The 19,173-nt window shown below is 38.7% G+C and overlaps 2 protein-coding genes across 6 annotated transcripts in view; one reads left to right on the forward strand and one right to left on the reverse strand.

Annotated features, from left to right (window-relative positions):
• plxdc2b (plexin domain containing 2b) overlaps nt 1-19,173 on the reverse strand; it is a 138,231-nt gene that overhangs the window by 74,681 nt on the left and 44,377 nt on the right. For 4 of the 5 annotated variants that reach the window (XM_083542009.1, XM_083542013.1, XM_083542012.1 and 1 more), the window contains exon 2: nt 159-349. In XM_083542009.1, coding sequence (XP_083398135.1) covers nt 159-349 — 191 coding nt within the window. The remainder of the gene's footprint in view (nt 1-158; nt 350-19,173) is intronic. The other variant, XM_083542010.1, reaches the window with a different exon arrangement.
• LOC310726600 (uncharacterized protein) overlaps nt 1-19,173 on the forward strand; it is a gene marked incomplete at its 3' end in the record, with an annotated part of 58,772 nt that overhangs the window by 30,942 nt on the left and 8,657 nt on the right. The gene's annotated exons all lie outside the window — the stretch shown is intronic.

The raw sequence follows: 19,173 nt of genomic DNA on the forward strand, positions 1-19,173 counted from the left end.
TAAAGAAGGTGGATTGTGGAATTTATTTTAAAATTTAAAGGAGTCCTTTTAAGCAACTTTGTTTTATTACAGTGCTGCTTTGCTATTGCTGTTTGCTATAACTCCTTAACACTTACAAAAATAAATAAAGTAAAATAAATAAACAAATAAAAGCTTACTGCTATCTGGGAGCTGTTATCTGCTTCAGTGTCGACCAGTGATCCAGGTAAATCCTGTGACTCTGATGTCTCGTGGCTGGCTTTGTTGCTGGTCATTCTGGGCTCAGACAGCCACCGTCTCTTCCTGAGCACTTCCACTGTAATGTCATCATCGTATGCCGGCCCTTGAATCATTGAATAATAAGAATCTCCTGCAAAGAACAATAACATTGCATCAAGTCAAGTGGATGAATAATACATTCACAGAGATACTAAAAGAATATATAGGAATATGTGAATCCCTTCAACAATAGGTAGATTTAATACTTATCCTCTTTGGCTAATGTCACTTTTTGATAAAGCATATAATAGTTTTTCTCTTAATAAGATGACAGAAAGTCTTGCTTATGATGCACATAAAGATGTTATTTGAGTCTGGATAGCAACTTTATTTTCAAGATTTTATATGTACAAAAAAAGTGCTAGCACTAGCATTGCTGTTTTTGTGCCACACTTTTATGACTACTTCTTCTTCTTCCTTCGGCTTTTCCCATTAGGAGTCGCCATAGCGGATCATCCGTTTCCATACCCCCCTGTCCTCTACATCTGCCTCTTTCAAACCAACTACCTGCATGTCTTCCCTCACCACATCCATAAACCTTCTCCTTGGCCTTCTTATTTTTCTCCTTCCTAGTGGCTCCATCCTCAGCACCCTCCTACTGATATACCCCATGTCTCTCCTCTGCACATGTCCAAATCATCTCAATCTCGCCTCCCTCACCTTGTCTCCAAAATGTCCTACATGCGCTGTCCCTCTAATAAACTCAATCTTCTAATCCTGTCTATCCTCGTCACTCCCAACGAAAACCTCAACAGCTCTGCTACCTCCAGCTCCACCTCCTGTCTTTTAGTCAATGCCACTGTCTCTAAACCATACAACATCGCAGGTCTCACCACAGTCCTATAAACTTTCCATTTCACTCTCGCAGATCCCCTTCTATCACAAATCACTCCTGCCACTCTTCTCCATCCACTCCACCCTGCCTGCACTCTTTTCTTCACTTCCCTAACACACTCTTCATTACTTTGCACTGTTGATCCCAGGTACCTGAGCTCCTCCACCTTCACCACCTCTTCTCCCTACAACCGCACTACTCCTCTCCCCTCCCTCTCATTTACACACATGTACTCTGTCTTACTCCTATTGACTTTCATTCCCCTTTTCTCCAGTGTGTACCTCCACCTCTCCAGGCTCTTCTCAACCTGCTCCCCACTCTCACCACAAGTCACAATATCATCCGCAAACATCATAGTCCATGGAGACTCCTGTCTGACCTCGTCCGTCAACCTGTCCATCACCACTGCAAACAGGAAAGGGCACAGAGCCGATCCTTGATGCAGTCCAACCTTCACCTTGAACCAGTCTGTCGTTCCTACTGCACACTTGACTGCTGTCACACTGTCCTCATACATGTCCTGGACCACCCTCACATACTTCTCTGACACACCTGACACCAGCATACTCCTTCTCCTTTCCTCAGGCATCCTCTCACCTTCCAAAATCCTGTTAAACAATCTGATTAAAAACTCCACTGCCATCTCTTCTAAAAAACAAGCTATTATGACTACTAAATAACTAAAATTTCAAGATCTTACTGAACCTTTATGTCTGCTGAGCAACTGCAAATGTAAAAATTAACAGTATAACTAATCGGGGTGCCTTTGTTAAAGCTTTGTCCGCTTTTGATGTTTATAAATGAACAGCACAAAATTCGAATTATTTGTCTTTACAAGCCGAGCAATCAGTCTTTGTTATTAAGCACTGTGCTCTGAATGATAAGTGGTTCAATGAAGGCAAACAAGTATTCTTAGCAAATAATAAACACATGCACCGTCCACTTGCACTTGTCTTTGTTAATGCTCTCATCATTGTAATTAGATGTGTCTCTGAGGCTCATTAAATTTAAGCATGAGTCAGCAATTCACTAAATTACTCAAGTACGTATTACGTCTCACATGATCAGGATCCTCATTCGTTGCACCCCAGCAAATTTTAAAGAACCATTACTATTTAATTTTTGTAGTTCCATTAAAACTCCAATTAAATGAAACAGGAAGGTAAATGACCTGCTTGTGGCATGACTAGTCAAGGATGCAAAAGACAGCAATAGGCGGCTAGAGCAATAGTTAATCAGTTTGATTTGATTGTTAATTTGCTGATTTAAAGCAAGTTGTAAATAGTTCTAACCACAGAGCAACTGAAAAGAATGAGCTGAACAGAAACCAAACACAGCTCACTTTAGAATGTGCCAGTCATTATGATAACGAAAATCATTTCAACATGTGAACCAACATTATAATCTTATAAATGCTAGGGAAAGGTTTACTGGAACTTTCAGACACAAATTCCTCAAAAGATTCGCACAATACTGACAAATGTCTTTAGTCATGGGCAGTGCCAGTTTTAGGCAATTACATTAGGGTGGTCTGGTACAAATAATAGGTGGGCAATCAGTAGTAGTGGCCCCAAAACCTAATCCAATTCTTCCAATAACTAATATTTCCAAAATTAAAATTTTTTTTTATTTAAAATACTTCGAAAACGTAAAAAACCATAACTGTATCTTAACTTTAAAAAAAAGTTCCTAATTAAAACGATATCCTAAATCAACTTATCAAGCATTTTTTCGGTACAAAATCAGTACATTCTATACATTTTTTATATAAATTCTATACATTATTTTATATATTTTGATCAGTTATATTTCCCATCCATCCATCCATCCATCCATCTACAAAATTAGTCTTATGTTTTCCTTGGCAAAAAATAATTTAAAAAATTCATCCATGTCTAAGTTTGTTATGGATTTCTCATGGGCCAAGATCTTAAAATTTTACTTTCTTTTATGTAACTTAGTGTGAGAATGAGGGTTTAGGATTCTTGACAGTGAGTAGAACTTAATCCATGGGCGTGTGCGCTACCAGGTAAGATTAAATAAGCAGAATACATTGTCAATAGTAACCAAACAATATTTGGGATATTTACTAATATTGTCTGGGTTAAATCGTCACTACTGAAATTGCTAATCGCCTAAACTGGATCTGAAACAGCCAGGAGATGGGTCTGTTTTGGGCCACTTATTGAGGACTGAGGAGGAGCAGTGCATGTTGAGAGTAAACTGAAACTAGCCGTAGCCTCTGATGTGCTAGCAGCAGCATCGCTACAGACACACTAGGCTTGCTGATAAGTAAAAAAAAGGGATACATTACACACATTGTAGAAGCAGTTATATAAAGTGTAATAAAATGTAATTTCAGTTCAACGAGCATTCGTTAGCTGATCAAAATCTGAAAAAAGTAAACAAACTTTAAAAAAAGCCAGTATGAAGCTAAAGTGTGTCGAACTGAAAGTAGTGTGAGGAAAGTGGTAAAAGACTATTTTGTGCTGCTGGAGCAGGGCTTTGGGTTGGTTGTGGCTGCCCATCCAATCAGATGTTAGACCTCATGCTGGTATTTTCTGGGTTCTTTTTCCCATTTCATAAAATATGAAATAAAACTTAGATTGGGCAGGCAAGACCACCACTGCCACCAGCCCTGGTCAGGGGTAAACTGCTAGTGTATAAGTTCACTCCATTGTGGTGGGAAACATTCTGTGGTGTTATGAAGCAAAATAAATTCAACATGCTGACCGCATACGTCAGCCAAATCACTGCAGGAACAAATATTGTGTGTACTGGGTTAGCCTTTAGATTAGGCCTTTAATAAAACAATACCGGGTTAAAACAAACATGGCAGCCATGTTTACCTGAAGTAAAACCAAACAAAGTTTTGATTCCTATATACAAGCTCATATTTCTCCGAAATAATCCTTTTCTCTGTTATTTCACTCCTCTCTTTCCCCTGATGTTGCTTTTGACTCTTTGACAAATCACTTTCACTCCTTCAGTCTCTCCCTGTTGTCCATTTTGCTCTTCAACGGCTTCCCTGTCTTTCCCTCTCTAGGCTAGATAGGTATGCTAATGGAGTCACCACATGAAACAAAAAACAATACAAAACTGCTCTTTCTAATTGAGTTAATCGTCAAACAAGGCCAAGGATTCGTTAAAAAGTAATAATCTTTTTCTAAAATCATTGTCACTTTGTTTGAATAGTTTATAGAGATAAAAAATTAGTGTGTGTGTGTTTATGTGTAAGTGACTGAGATCTTCTACATCTCTTCCATTTAGTTGTTATTAAGCTAATATTTCTGTGTGGTAACACCCAAAAGGTCAAACTTTCAAAGTAAAAACATTCCCATAACCACCATATAATTTTTTTTAATAGTTCGTAATTAAAGTTCAATATTTTTATAGTTACAGTTCAATGATAGAATTTTCTTGGCACAGGACATATTCTATGCCTGTACCTCATAAACCATTTCACACCAAACTGTGTTAACATATTTATTGCATAAATTCAAATGTTCTCCTTCAAAAATGGCATATTTTTTCTTTAATGGGTAGCATGACACATTTTTCTTGTAATTAGCTTGTCAGCTCTCAAAACACGTATTTGGATTTGCATGTTGCCAATTACCATGCTGGGCCTTCGTTGTTTATAGGTGTCCGAAGCAGTCCCTGAAGCCAAGCTTCTACACCTAAATAGAACTGAATTTGTTCTGGCTCTCTATCCAACACTCATTTAATAGCCCGAAAAAAGACCCTAAACATTGTTGCTCATAGATCTGTCCCTCTGCTGCAATATACTTTTTTAAATGTACCACATTTCACAATGCTCTGAGATAAACCGGCTCCATTCGTCATTCCGTGCCTTTTCTGGCCTCTTTACAGGGTAATGAGAGAGTGTGGGAATCGTGCACTTGACTGGGCTTCATTTATACCCATGACATTAAAGGTCCACTCCATCATTTCGCAACCAACACTTCATTTTGGCTTCAGATCACATTAGCAATCTATAAACTGGTAAGCAACCAGAACGAAGAGCTGCGATTTGCTATGTTGTAGAGTTTTCTCCAGTGTCCATCGTGTAAGTTTGATGTCTTTATCTCATTTATTATACAGTACCACACTTATTTATTTAGGTTTTGTTTATTATATTTTATAGCTATTAATATTTATAATATAGTAAATGGAGTGTTATGTTATGTGGCTTTTCAGAAAACAAAGAATTAACATTAGCAAGAATTAGGCATCCTTCTTTTCTCATGATATGAAAACAATGTACTTCGCTTGTTCCACATAGTCAGAAAATGAGAACAGGACACAATGAATGAAAAAGAAATAATAGTGAGCTGGGAAGTTCTTTCAAAAGGCCAGTTTATCACTTAAAAAAAAATCCAATCAACACTAGAGAAGGTAGCTTGTACTGTACTGTAGCTTGCTAGACTTTGCAGCAGCGATAAGTCATGCACCATTTGCCAAAACTAATGACGTACTTTGAATTCAGAAAATAACAAAACTTTTATTCATTCATTCAAATCCCTGAAAAAAATAGACTCATTTCCCAGAGCTACAGTGCTTTTTTCCTCCAGGATACTCTTTTAAAGACTAGGATGACTAAGAATGTGAGCAAGTCGCCTCAGTGCCAAAGGCTTCCTCTAAAGCCTATTAATTCAAAAGCAAAGCTGAAGGTGAAATAAGACTCGCAGAGGTGACTGTCACTGACTCCAATTGAAGTGCAGCAACAATCGCAGTTTTCAGATGCCATGCTGTGAAAAGCCCCACAGCGGGAATGGATTTACTCCTTTCCTCTCCTTTCCTTCCACCCCAGTGTCTCACTCTTTTCTCCTTTCTTATCAAAGTAGGCTTCTTTCGCTCTTCTTTTGAATTGGTAATTCTATTGTTCTTAAGACAAAAAACTATACTGCCTTTTTTGTCTCTTTGGCTTTGTGGTTTTATAAACTAATTCAGCTCGGGAAATACAATGACTCATGCTGGGAAAAAAACCTTACACAGATAATAAAGCTAATAATGTAAATACAACATAGAAATAATTAAAAGGAACAGAAAAGAAGAACTATGGGCAGATATTCTGGGTTGCTTGAAGCCATCGACACCATACTTCTGGACCAGTCAAAAAAAAATGTGAATGTGTGCATGTTAGTGGTTTAATGTAAAGCCATTATGTGTATCTGTATCTGTTTACTTGGAACTCTGAGGAGCTCTGACAATTTCCCAATCTCAGCTACATCAACAAATTAAATTAATTGATTTAATATTTTTTAAATTTGTTTTTAAATGCTTACAATATTTTCTAATTAATGAATGTAACAAGTGAAGATGCCAGGCCTGAACACTTTCTTTGTGTGCCTCTCACTTTCTGCATCTATCGACTCTTTCTCAGGTCGCTGACTCAGTGCTACACAGAACCCCATGTGCGACTGATCATCAGATTCCTCAGTCCATGAACTCCATATCAATCTTTAGAAACACCAGTCATATTACTAAAAAGACTGCAAGTGTAATCAAATTTTTCACAATAACACGATGAAACTAATGAAACTGCCAGCAGTTTCATTTATTTCACAACCCTCACTGGAAGAATGCAAATAGTCTGTGATATATGATAACATTTACCATTATGTTACACTTACCTTTCATAAATAAAGTATTCAATGTCCATAAATCTATATAACTAAATAATATTCCACTTAGTAAAAAGTTTTCGGAAACAATCTTAGTTTTACATCTCACAAAAGTGAGTACACCCTTCACATCATTCAGAAACCATTTTATTATATGTTCTAAAGGCAAATACTATAAAAAATTAAGCTTGTAGCAGCTTGTATAGCACTATAGATTTACAGTCCTCTGAAAGGGAGGGCATCATGTTCTGCTTCAGAATGTCACAGTACATGTTGGAATACAAGTTACCCTTAATTAACTGCAACTCCACAATACCAGCAGCACTTATGCAGCCCCAGACCATTTAGCTACCACCACCAGGGCATCACCACACATGCTGGACACCATCTGAGCTAAATAAGTTTATCTTATTAGACCCCAGGACATAGTTCCAGTAATTCAAACTCTTGTCTCCAGCAAACTGTTTGCAGGCTTCCTTGTGAGACAGCTTCAGAAGAGGCTTCCTTCTCGGACGACGGCAATGCAAACCGACTTGTTGCAGTAATCGATATATGGTCTAAGCACTGACAAGCGGACCTTCCTCTTCTGCAACCTCTAAAGCAATGCTGCAGCACTCATGCGTCTGTTTTTTTAAAACAGTTCTGCACCTGACACACAGGACTTAACTTCTCTGATCGACCCTTGCAAAGGCCTGTTCCGAGTGGAACCCATCTTGGAAAACCTCTCTATGACTCTGGCCACTGTACTGTAACTCAGTTTCAGAATGTTACAGATCTTCTTATAGCCTCAGCCATTTTTGTGGAAAACAACAATTGTAATTCTCAAATCTTTAGAGAGTTCTTTGCCATGAGGTGCCATGTTAAACCTCCAGTGGTCAGGGTGAGAGAATTGTACTCACACCAAGTTTTACCTGCTCTAATACAAGATACACAAATTTGTACGGTCCTGTCAAGCAGACAAAAACATGATGAATATGCATGTGGTTTTGCATGGTTACACGACTTACAGCTGTTTTCACTTAGGGTGTACTTACCTTTGTTGCGAGCTATTTGAACAGTAATGGTTGTATGTTGAGTTATTTTTAGAGGACCATAAATCTATACTGCAATACAAGCTGCACATAGACTATTCTCAAATATATCCAAGTTTTATTTCTATAGTATTGTCACTCGAGAAGAAATAATAAAACGGTTGCTGAAATCTGAGGGTGTACTCACTTTTGTAAGATACTGTATATATTGAAATTATTTTTCAAAACATCTTTTCAGTTGGAGAAGGCATACAGCCTTGACATAACCACAATTTATGACCAAATATTTTGATCAAATACACCACATCCACATGTATCCCTTGGCTTCTCCATCCATAAAAAATCCATAAAAAGTAACCTGGCATATAACTTAAAAAGGACATATTTGCAAGTAAAAATACAATACATAAACACCTGACCATAATATTGATTATTGATAATATTGTGATTAATGGGGTTCCATTCCACATTATTCTACCATTTGTTTTGCTGTTTTGGGGTGTGATTGTGGAGATTTGTGCTCATTTAGCCACAAGGGTGTTAGTAAAGTCAGATACTGATGTAGCATGAGGAGTCCTGTGGTGCACTCAGTGTTGAAATTCATCCCAAAGGTGCTTAGTATGGTTGAGGTCAGAGTCAAAGTCAAGTGACCCAGTATTTTGCTATTATAACATTTACCCAATATGAGATTATTCAAACAAATCCTGAGGTATTTTCAATTGCTTTTATCAAGAGCGTTACCTTTTCTTAATCTGCAATTTTGCCTCCTTATTGCAATAAATATTTAAAAGCAAAATGATTTGCCAATAGAACAAATCCATTTGAAGTTCGAGAGTCTTAATATTTGGCTTACTGTAATCCTATAACAGGTAATATTGATACATTTGACTATATTTCATATATTTTATTGCTAAGATGTCTTTTTTTTTATGTTACTGATTTGTACTATTTTTTTTTATCTCCTTCACTGACCTCTTGTTCCTTTTCTGCACACTCCTTCTACAACCTTCCTTTATTTCTTGCTAGCCTATCAGTTTCCAAGGGCTCATCCAATTCCCTTTACATGCTTGAATTCAAACTGCATTAAGTTTTTTTTTCTCACAGTGGCTCATTGCACCATCATAACTCTTAAAGAGGCTGTTTAAACTATCACACTTTTCAGACCATTCAAATGGAATGGGAGGTGACCCCCAAAAGGACGTTTATCCTTCCTCTACAGCCAGGAATTAACACCGATGAGCTGCTTCTGGCTCCATGTCTGTGTCTGTATCTGATCTGTTGCCATTATCAACCTCTGTGACCCAGAGCTTTACCTGGCACACTTCCCAAGAATTTTCCTCTGTCAGATTTTGTTTCCAAGACTTTGTCTTTATAAATCCTTAGACAATTACCAGCCCTGATCTTTGCTGAATCTCTTTTAAGCTGTGAGATTTCCCCTTAATCAGACCCAGAGAACTTTCCTAAATTAGTTTCAGACAGTAAATCTTCTCTGGAGTTGATTTTAGACCACCCTTTTTTAAAGTGTTATTTCTTAAATGACAGGCCCCTTGTGTACCGATTTCTATCCTCCAGTTCCATGTCTAGTCAGTGAGTTTTATTTTTACATATGACACAAACACATCATAATGGTCCATGATCCAGAATCTAGCTTTTACTCCGCATCAGTTTTCAACTTTTTTATTTTTACTTGGCATTACACATGATGGGTCAGCTTTCAACAAGGTCAACTTTAGCCCCCAGGCTTATTTCTCTCTGTAAAAAGAACTAGAACCTTTAAACTTTTCATGTCTCAGTTTAAGTAATGGGCCCTCATCCTGTCATGTCTCTATGTCTGTTACTGTTTTTGCCTCAAATTATTCATGTTGTTTTGATTTTAACTCTATCACAAGGTTTTCCTATGGGTAAATCCAGTGTCTATGTCTCTGGTCTTGGTCTACACTCATAGCCTGGTCTTTGGCTGTGGTCACGCCCTGGATTATGGGTATATCAAAATCAGTATCAGGTTTATTAGCTAAGTATGCCTGAGCATACAATAAATTTGTTTCTGGTTTAGAGTACTGTAAACCAAATAACATAAAGGCACTATACAGCAATCATTTGTATATATTGAAATGAAAAAAGGGAATAAAGGCATTATCTTTGGCTGAAAATCCAAATCGGGGAACCAAAACATTGTCCTTAAACAAATGACATGTAATCAACCCTCCTCTTCATTCTAAATCTTCTTATTCTTAATTTCTTCGCTTTAATCTGTGGTTATAAATGCTGGTTATGGATTTATTCTGCTTTATAGTGTTTACTTCCTAACCTTAAATGCTGTGGTTGTACCCAAGGGATGTTAATCTGCATAACTGAGGTCAATGCAATACAATTATGGTACAGATATGGTTCAGATACTTCATTCTTTTATTTCCGAAAATTTTTCTATTTTATTTGCACAGTTTTATAATTGATGCATCACGTTGTTAAGTTTTTTTGTCGATGCACCAATGCGAATCTGTGAATATTACAATCCCTATTGTACATCATGATACAGATCATTACAACGTGCTTTATCTATGTTTCATTGTAGTAAATAAAGTTTTGTGTGACGGCAAAGATTTTTTTGTGTGACAGCTTAAGGTTAGTGGACATTATTTGTGTATGTCTCTCTCTCTCTCTCTCTCTCTCTCTCTCTCTCTCTCTCTCTCTCTCTCTCTCTCTCTCTCTCTCTCTCTCTCTCTCTCTCACTCACCTAACCACAACTAAATCTTTTGGCTCAGCATTACCTTGAATAATTTATTGTTCCTAATCAATATAAAGTATAAAAAACTAATTAAAATAAATAGAAAAAAGGAGAAACCTTGTTGTCTGAATGCTATTTGCCTTGATTCACTAATTTAAAATGAAGCAAGGAGTGTGTGTGTGTGTGTGTGTGTGTGTGTGTGTGTGTGTGTGTGTGTGTGTGTGTGTGTGTGTGTGTGTGTGCGCGTTTGTGTGTGTGTGCGCGATGCTAGGCTTCTGTTTGTAGCCCCTTGGGCATACACTCCACTGTGTTCCAAATGGAGGCAGAAATTACTGACACTAACAACAGGTCTTTACTCATCTGTATGACTGCAATGAAAGCTGCATAAAGCACTCCCTTCTCCCAGAACTCTGAGCCAAAACCAAAAAGAAACAAAAACAAAAACAAACTCTTCATGAAACTCTACTTTATGCTCTATTCTAATTGTTTGAGTTCAAAACAGACAACAAGATGAGACTCACATTCATTAAAAATGCACACAGAGGGTACAGGATTAGTTTTTTAACAGCACAACAGTTTATTATTCACAATGTAGCTTACTTTTAGCTTCCTGTCATACACAGGGATTAAAGGAAGATGTAAAGTCCATGAAAACCTCTCTCATAATGAACTTCCAGAGTCACTTGACGTCTTTAAACAAAGACTCACAGCACACTTTATCAAACAGCACCTGGACAAAGATCTTATTCAGACTCTCTGATCTATTTTTGCACATACATGAGGATTTATTATAATAGGGATCACACAGCATTACTGTAATTTAATCTAGATAAAGGTGCCTGCCTTTAAACACTATAAATGTAAATGTCATACACATTGTACAAGTGTATTTACACTTACATGTGTACAAGCAAATGCATTAACATTGACATTTACACTTAGGAGGATCTTTTTAAGAGTGACAAAGAAATGCAGTTAAAACATTTATGCAGGTGCAGATACTAGGGGTGTAACTGTACACGTATTCGTACCAACATTTTTCGGCACGCGGCTTTCAGTTTGGTGCACATGTACCTAATGCAATGTTTTTAACTTGCGTAACATAGTTAAATCTGAGTTTCCTCAGGAACTTATAAAGTGGTGGACAAAGTTGTTTGGTCTCCGCCTCGCACTTTGAGTGCTTTTTTTTTTTTTAACTTAAAAAATTTTTATAAAAAGAAACTATAGTTAGTGCAGTGTCACTGTGGCTACTCCCTTTGTACCGGAAATAAGATTTATTTTGCGTATACATGAAAACGCTCAAGAATCTATGGATTCTGTAGCTTTTTATATCCAACTTCACGAATTTCTCTTAAAGGAAAAAATCCTGACAATTCTGCATATCGAGGGAGTGTATGAATGAAGGATGGAAGGAATAAAGACATTTGTTAAAGTGTGCAGAAATAAATTGAACATATCTTTAGATGATTAAATGTACATTACACACACACAGTCTGAATTACCCAGATGGGTACTATTTAATTACCGTATTTTTCGGACTATAAGCCGCTACTTTTCTCAATTTACGTATCTCAATTTGCTCGCACATCAAATCAGTTTTCCATATTGAAAATACTTAAAATGGCATTAATCCGTTCCAACCCTCAAAATGACACCCCGTTTTTATGTTTCATGATATTAAATTGGAAAATACATTTCTAAATAACAAATCTTGTATAAAAACATAATAGAAAGAGTATGTAAAGATATAATAAGGTTTTATTCAGTGTATTTTCCTTGGAGATGAGACGACTTGAGCTAACGAAAATGCTGGTGTGTGTGTGTGTGTGTGTGTGTGTGGGGAGGGGGGGTAGAGGCGATAGGCGGAGGCGGAGTGAAAACTCGTTTTTTACTATCACTCCTGTACACTACGTATCCCTAAACTTTAAAATTGTTACTTTTTATTCTTTGCTTATCTTAATTTTCGTCACAATCTTCGCTTTCTGGCTTCGCTTCGCCATCTAGCAGCGGCGTCTCAAGCTCGTACCTCAATTTTTTGTTGGTGTTACATAGCAAAAAAATCGCCCGAGTGACCGCTCGTACCTCAGAAAACTCGTACATTAATGCACTCGTAGGTCAAGTTACCACTGTAGTTGTGAAAGGAAGGAGGAAAACAGTGAACAATGACTTACTTGGTCGGCTACTGTTTAGATACAAGCCGTTGTAACGCGTTGAGTCTGGGTGAAGGGCTAACTCACTAACTCCAGTTGCAGGAATCATATAAGCACAGACAGGTTTCCAAAACTCGTGCTTTTTTTTTTTTCTTGGCAACAGCATTATGGGTTAGTCAAAGAAACTTAGAAATGAGCATCAGAAAATAATGAGCACATAATCCTCAGTCTCCACACGCGCGCACAAGCAGTAATACCGGAAGAATGCAGTGACGTGCTATTCCCAAAAATGGCGCTCTGCTCTTAAAGTAGCCACAAAATATTTCACCTGTTAAACCGTGTAACAGACACTTTCTTTCAGTAAAGCCTGTGTTAAGTTCATTAGTTTCAGTGTAGACACTTATACACAGGTGCGGCTTATTTATGTTAAAAATAAAAATATTTTTAAAATTCAGTGGGTGTGGCTTATACGGGGGGGCGCTTTATAGTCCGGAAATTACGGTAATATTTTCCATTTATTTAATTGTTGTATTTAATCAATTTAATTTGTGCCAATTTAATTGATAACTCAATTATTTAACTCAATCAAAATAATAAAAAAGTGTATTCAAATATTTTGATTTATTCTATTGAATTTTTAAATAAAATATTATATTATATTATTGTACATTTATAAATAATACTATATTAATTTATTATTTTATGCACTATTTAACCAAGCAGGGTTTTTATTAAAACAAGAAAGTGTTCAAATGTTGATGATCACAAATTATAATAATGATAAACTGTGTTAATAAAAAACGACATGCAATTTTATGTTTTGCATTTCTTTCCCCTAACCGTACTGAAATTGAACCGAACCGTGACTTAAAAACTAATGTACATACCGAACCATACATTTTGTGTACTGTTACACCACAACCATCTTAATCGCGCCTCACTTACCTTGTCTCTAAAACGTCCTACATGTGCTGTCCCTCTAATAAACTAATTTCTAATCCTGTCCATCGTCGTCACTCGAATGAAAACCTCAACATCTTCAGCTCTGCTACCTCCAGCTCCACCTCCTGTCTTTTACTCAATGCCACTGTCTCTAAACCATACAACATCGCAGGTCTCACCACAGTCCTTTAAACTTTCCCTTTCACGCTCACAGATACCCTTCTATCACAAAATCACTCCTGCCACTCTTCTCCACCCACTCCACCCTGCCTGCACTCTTTTCTTCACTTCTCTAACACACTTTCAATTACTCTGCACCGTTGACCCTCAGGTACCTGAACTCCTCCACCTTCTTCAGCTCTTCTTTCTGCAACCGCACCCCTCCACTGCACTTCCTCTCATTCACACACATTCTAGCACCACTTTACTGAAATGAAATATTTAAGAAACTAAAGACTGGCATCATATATTAGCCAAACTGTGACTCAGAAGAGCCTAATACACACTGTCTCTCAGTATGCTGTAAGTAGTCCTTGATGCTGATCAAAGGATCCATGAGGTAGTGTCAGACCTGATTCAAATCCTCCTTCCTAGACAAAATTAACTATAATTTAAGTAGAGTGAAAACCAAGAGAGTAAAGACAGTAAAGCTCAAATGATCCTTCTCATTTGTTTTACCACTCACTGCTAAAAGTTACTATAGCAACCAGAAGCAGGTGACTTCCTAGTACAGCAGCTGGCAAATTAACAGCGATAAAATCGCTGCATGTGTGAATGTAGCACTAAATAATGAGTTGGATCCCATCCGGCTCGACCCTCTGGAGAAGTGGTTCAGCTGGTAGGACTGTCTTACACCCTCAGTGACAGATACAACCACTGTCTGCTTATTTACATGACTAAACTGTGACACTTCCAATATCTGAGACTCATAATTATTTCAAACACCCCTGTTGATACTTCTAGTGGATAATCTCTGAATAATGTAGACTTTTATCAAAAACAGTGGTAGATAAGGTACACAAACCATGTAGTTGAGTAAAAGTAGTTTACACTAGGTAAGATATAACTCCAGTAAAAGTGTTTCATTCAAACCTCCATTTAAGTAAAAGTATAAAAGTGTTTGCCCTCAAATGTACTTAAGTATGTATTATTAAGTATAATTAATATTAAGTATATTAAGTATAACTATGAATTATTATGGATATAATGTCCTACAGTATAGTAATTTTTTTCACATGACGCTCAGTTTAAGTGAAAAGACTAGTGTTACTCTTAGCACACCAATTTATTAATAGAATGATAATAATTAGTCAAACACTGATGGATATCTAATAAATGATCATGAGCCCAAAACCTTCTTTTGAACTACTTAAAATAAATCGCCCCGAGTCCGAATCCTGAATCGAACTTGCCACAGCACATTCGAATCAGAAGTTTCTTCCATTATTTATTTCTCTCAAAATGTTCTGCTGGTGTTGGACTGACGCTGAACTGTGTGTTGGTGATAAGTAACCAACTTATCAACAAATACCACCAAACGGCAATCAAAACAATTTCAAACGGAGAGCGTGCTCTACCCTGATTGGTGGCTTGCTGCGAGCTTGACCAGTCACGTTTTTATCCACTCATAAATAAAAAGAAACGGCAATTTCGTAAAATGTTTTTGAGTAAAATGTAAGATATTTGACTTTAAAATGTAGTGAACAAAAAAATATTTAAGTACAGTAAAGAATTACATTTACTTCGTTACTGTCCAACACTGATCATAAAGACTCTCCCATGCTCATTCTGAATGTTCTTCCAACGCACTTAACACTGTTTGTCTTTACACTTCTACACCTGTATAAATCAATGATTTATAATTCACACCCAATAGAACACAAGGTCCACTTAAGTTTTTTACTCAGAGAGATTTAACTGTCACTGTCACCTCTGAATTGCTCATAAGGAATCTCTATGGATGTCTGGAAATCTGTGACAAAAAATGCTTTTGCAAAAATGACCTTTCTCACATTGTGAAACTGGGTTTAAATATTATAATGTGGGTATTGCAAAGGCTGTTGAGATGTTTTTTTAATGGTTTTGTCATTTTTGTTTCAAATCTCTGTTTACCTCTATGCTGTATTTAATGTATTAGAAAACATATTAATCAAAGCTCAAATATTTTAACCTTAAACACTTTTGAAAATGCCAATGCTCTACAAAGATAATAGTTAAAAAATCACTCTGAAGTATATTTACCGAAATAAAACGTGGAAATGTATTGTAGAAATCTTATTATTATCTGCAGATTTACGTCATCAGAAGTATTGCACCCCAATGAAATAGTATTATATTATTAGCTATTTGCTTTGTAAAATGACAACAGACATATCAGCTCTTCAGCACAAAAATGAAAAATAAGTCCTGCAGCTTTGACTGGCTCTGCTGGCATTCCTTGAAGTCAGCACAGGGTTTAGATAAGCTCCGGCCAGACAATACATTCGAAGTTACAGAATAAATAAGGCATGATATGGTCTCAATCATCAAATACGGCAATTTGAAATGGGTTTTTTGGCCATGGTATTAAAAATAAAGTAGCCAAATTGGAGCAAAACTGTTTTTTGCCAGGTCACAAAAAAGCTTAGAAGCTGGAAAAATACTTCCACAGTCTAAAACTTTAGCCTATCACAGTATATAATCTGAAATCGTTTAGCATGTTCATGTACTGATAAAACATCACAACATTCTCAACCCCATAGCTGATTATTTTCCACTAATTGCATATTATGTAGTAATATAATCTGCTTTTACCACAGCTATTCACCAATCATTCTACCTTATTTTTTAAGATAAACCTGTCACAGAGTTTCTGTTATTCGATTGTCAGCCATAAAACAGTTATCTTAGTTGACGTTTTTTTCTCTTGAAGGTAATATTAAAAAAAACTGTCAATTTGTCATGCTACTGAAAAGGCTTGACAGCCCAACGTCCTAAAGACTTTTGCAAAGCACTAATACTTCTGTTAAAGACTCATTAACCTTACAAATAATAAAAACCTTTCACTGTTATTCGTCTTAGATGACATGAAGTATCGATGGGTTACTAAACGTAATCCTGGGTTCTTTGATAACAGAGTGAGGTGTTTCACTATGGGAATCGCTTTAGGCGTGACCAACTACGGAAACTCTTATGACACCACGTCTGTCTTGACAGACAGGTCGACCTGAGATCAGGCTCCGCCCCACCTTTATCCCTCAGGTCGACCCCTTCTAACATCATTGCAGCGAGATTTCCTTCCGTCCCCGTGCAAGGGGGGAAGTGCTGGTGAAACACCTCACTCTGTTATCAAAGAACCCGGGATTACGTTAAGTAACCCATCGTTCTTTTTCTAAATTTGCTCGCTGTTTCACTATGGGAGATATAGACCGCTCCCGGATTGCACAAAGGTGTGTGGCGTGGCCCAGCCAGCCGCCGCACAAATTTCCTGAACAGAAACTCCCTTAAGTAGGGCCCATATCGCCATCCCTCTAGTAGAGTGGGTCCTCAGACCCGCAGGTGCCTGAGAACCACAGCATTCATACGCTATAGATATAGCCTCCACAATCCAACGGGACAGCTGTCTCGACAACGGCTTCCCTTTGTGAGGGGTAGCCCAAGACACAAACAGCTGGTCAGATTTCCTGAAACCCGCTGTTCTCTTGACATATGTATGGAGGGCCCGCACTGGGCACAAGGAACTCAATCCCTCCTCCTCCTGAGGTGGGTGGAAAGCCGAAAGTTCCGTAACGGGACATCTATAAGAAGAATTCACCACTTTAGGCACAAACGACGGGTTAGGGCGAAAGGAAACTTTCGTGAGCCCAGGGGCAAACTGTAAACAGGACGGACTGAAAGACAGGGCTTGCAGCTCGCTCACACGCTTAGCAGTCACTAGAGCCACAAGAAATTTCAGCCCTACGCCATCCACCGGCTCGAAGGGGTGATGAGAAAGGGCTTCCAAAACCAAAGACAGGTCCCACTGAGGCACTAACCGCCGAGACACCTGCCTCTTACGGCGTGCATCTTTCATAAACCGGCTAATCAAAGGGTGCCGACCCGCAGGTTCGTTATTAAACCCAACATGACTCGCAGAAATAGCCGCCAGATACACCTTCAAAGTAGAAAAAGCTTTCCCTTTATCCAGCAAATCCTGGAGAAAGCACAAAATGTCTCCCACAGAACACTGGAAAGAGACAATGTGACCACGGCCATACCACTCCTTAAAAACTCGCCATTTATTGTCATAAAGCGTGCGAGTAGACGAGGCCCTGGCACTCTGGATAGTGTGTATAACCGATTGGGGTAAACCTGCCACACTCAATTTCCACCTCTCACGGGCCAGGCCCAGAGAGCAATCCTGTCTGGGTGTGGATGATAAATCTCCCCGCCCGCCGTGGAGGGAGTGACCACGGTTGATCTGACAGTAGCTGAACTATTTCTGCGATCCAGTGTCTGGACACCCAACGTGGAGCTATCAGAATCAGTGACAAGCTGAGTTCTCTGACCCTGGCCAGGGTGGGGGAAATCAAGCTCAGTGGAGGGAAAGCGTAGAGAAGAACGTTTGGACACGGGTGGGCTAACGCATCCACACCCAACGGTGCATCTTCGTCCCTTAGAGAAAAGAACAGAGGACACTGAGCGTTTTTTCTCGCGAGGCGTAGAGATCTACGGCAGCCCAGCCGTATCTCTGCCATATCTGCTCCACCACCTGGGTGTGCAGTTTCCATTCCCCATACAGGGGTTTTTCCCTGGACAACAGATCCGCACCCTTGTTTCATATGCCTGGAACATGAGTCGATCTGATGGACAAAAGCCTCGTGTCGCACCACATTATCAGTTTCCTCGCTAACTGATGCAGCTGGAGGGAGCGCACACCTCCCTGCCGGTTGATGTACGCGACCACTGTGGAATTGTCTGTTTTCACCAACACATGTCGGCCCTTTATGAAAGGCAGAAAATGTTTCAGCACTAGAAATACAGCCAACAACTCCAAGTAGTTTATATGTCACGGGATTAGCTGTGGAGGCCAAACGCCGTTCACAGCTCTGCCCATAAGGGTCGCACCCCAGCCCGCCAAAGACGCGTCCGTCGTCATAGTAACCCTCGACGACACCGCCCCCAAGGGAATCCCCGACCGAAGAGTCGCGGGGCATCCCCATTGGCGGAGCGCTAAGACGCACGCATGTGTTATTTTGACCGGCCGATTGAGATGACGTCGGGGACATAAGCGCAACCGCGCGACCCATCTCTGAAAATCTCTCGTCATGAGAAGTACCAGACGCACCACAGAAATCACTGAGGCCATTAAACCCAGCATTCGTAGGCACACTCGGAACGGGACCATAGTCCCCGCCCGAAAACGGGAGCAACACTGAATGAGAGATGCGATTCTCCTCTCTGTCAGCGTGACTCGATTGGAGAGGGAATCTATACTAGTCCTAGATATTCCGCGCACTGCGAGGGACACAAGCGGCTCTTTTCCCTGTTTATTTTGAAACCCAAGATGCAAAGATGAGTGACTACACTCTCCGCATCTCTGATCGCTTGCTCTCTTGACAAGGAGCATATCAGACAATCGTCTATA

Source organism: Silurus aristotelis, assembly GCF_946808225.1.
Source record: "Silurus aristotelis genome assembly, chromosome: 5".
Taxonomy (NCBI): Eukaryota; Metazoa; Chordata; class Actinopteri; order Siluriformes; family Siluridae; genus Silurus; species Silurus aristotelis.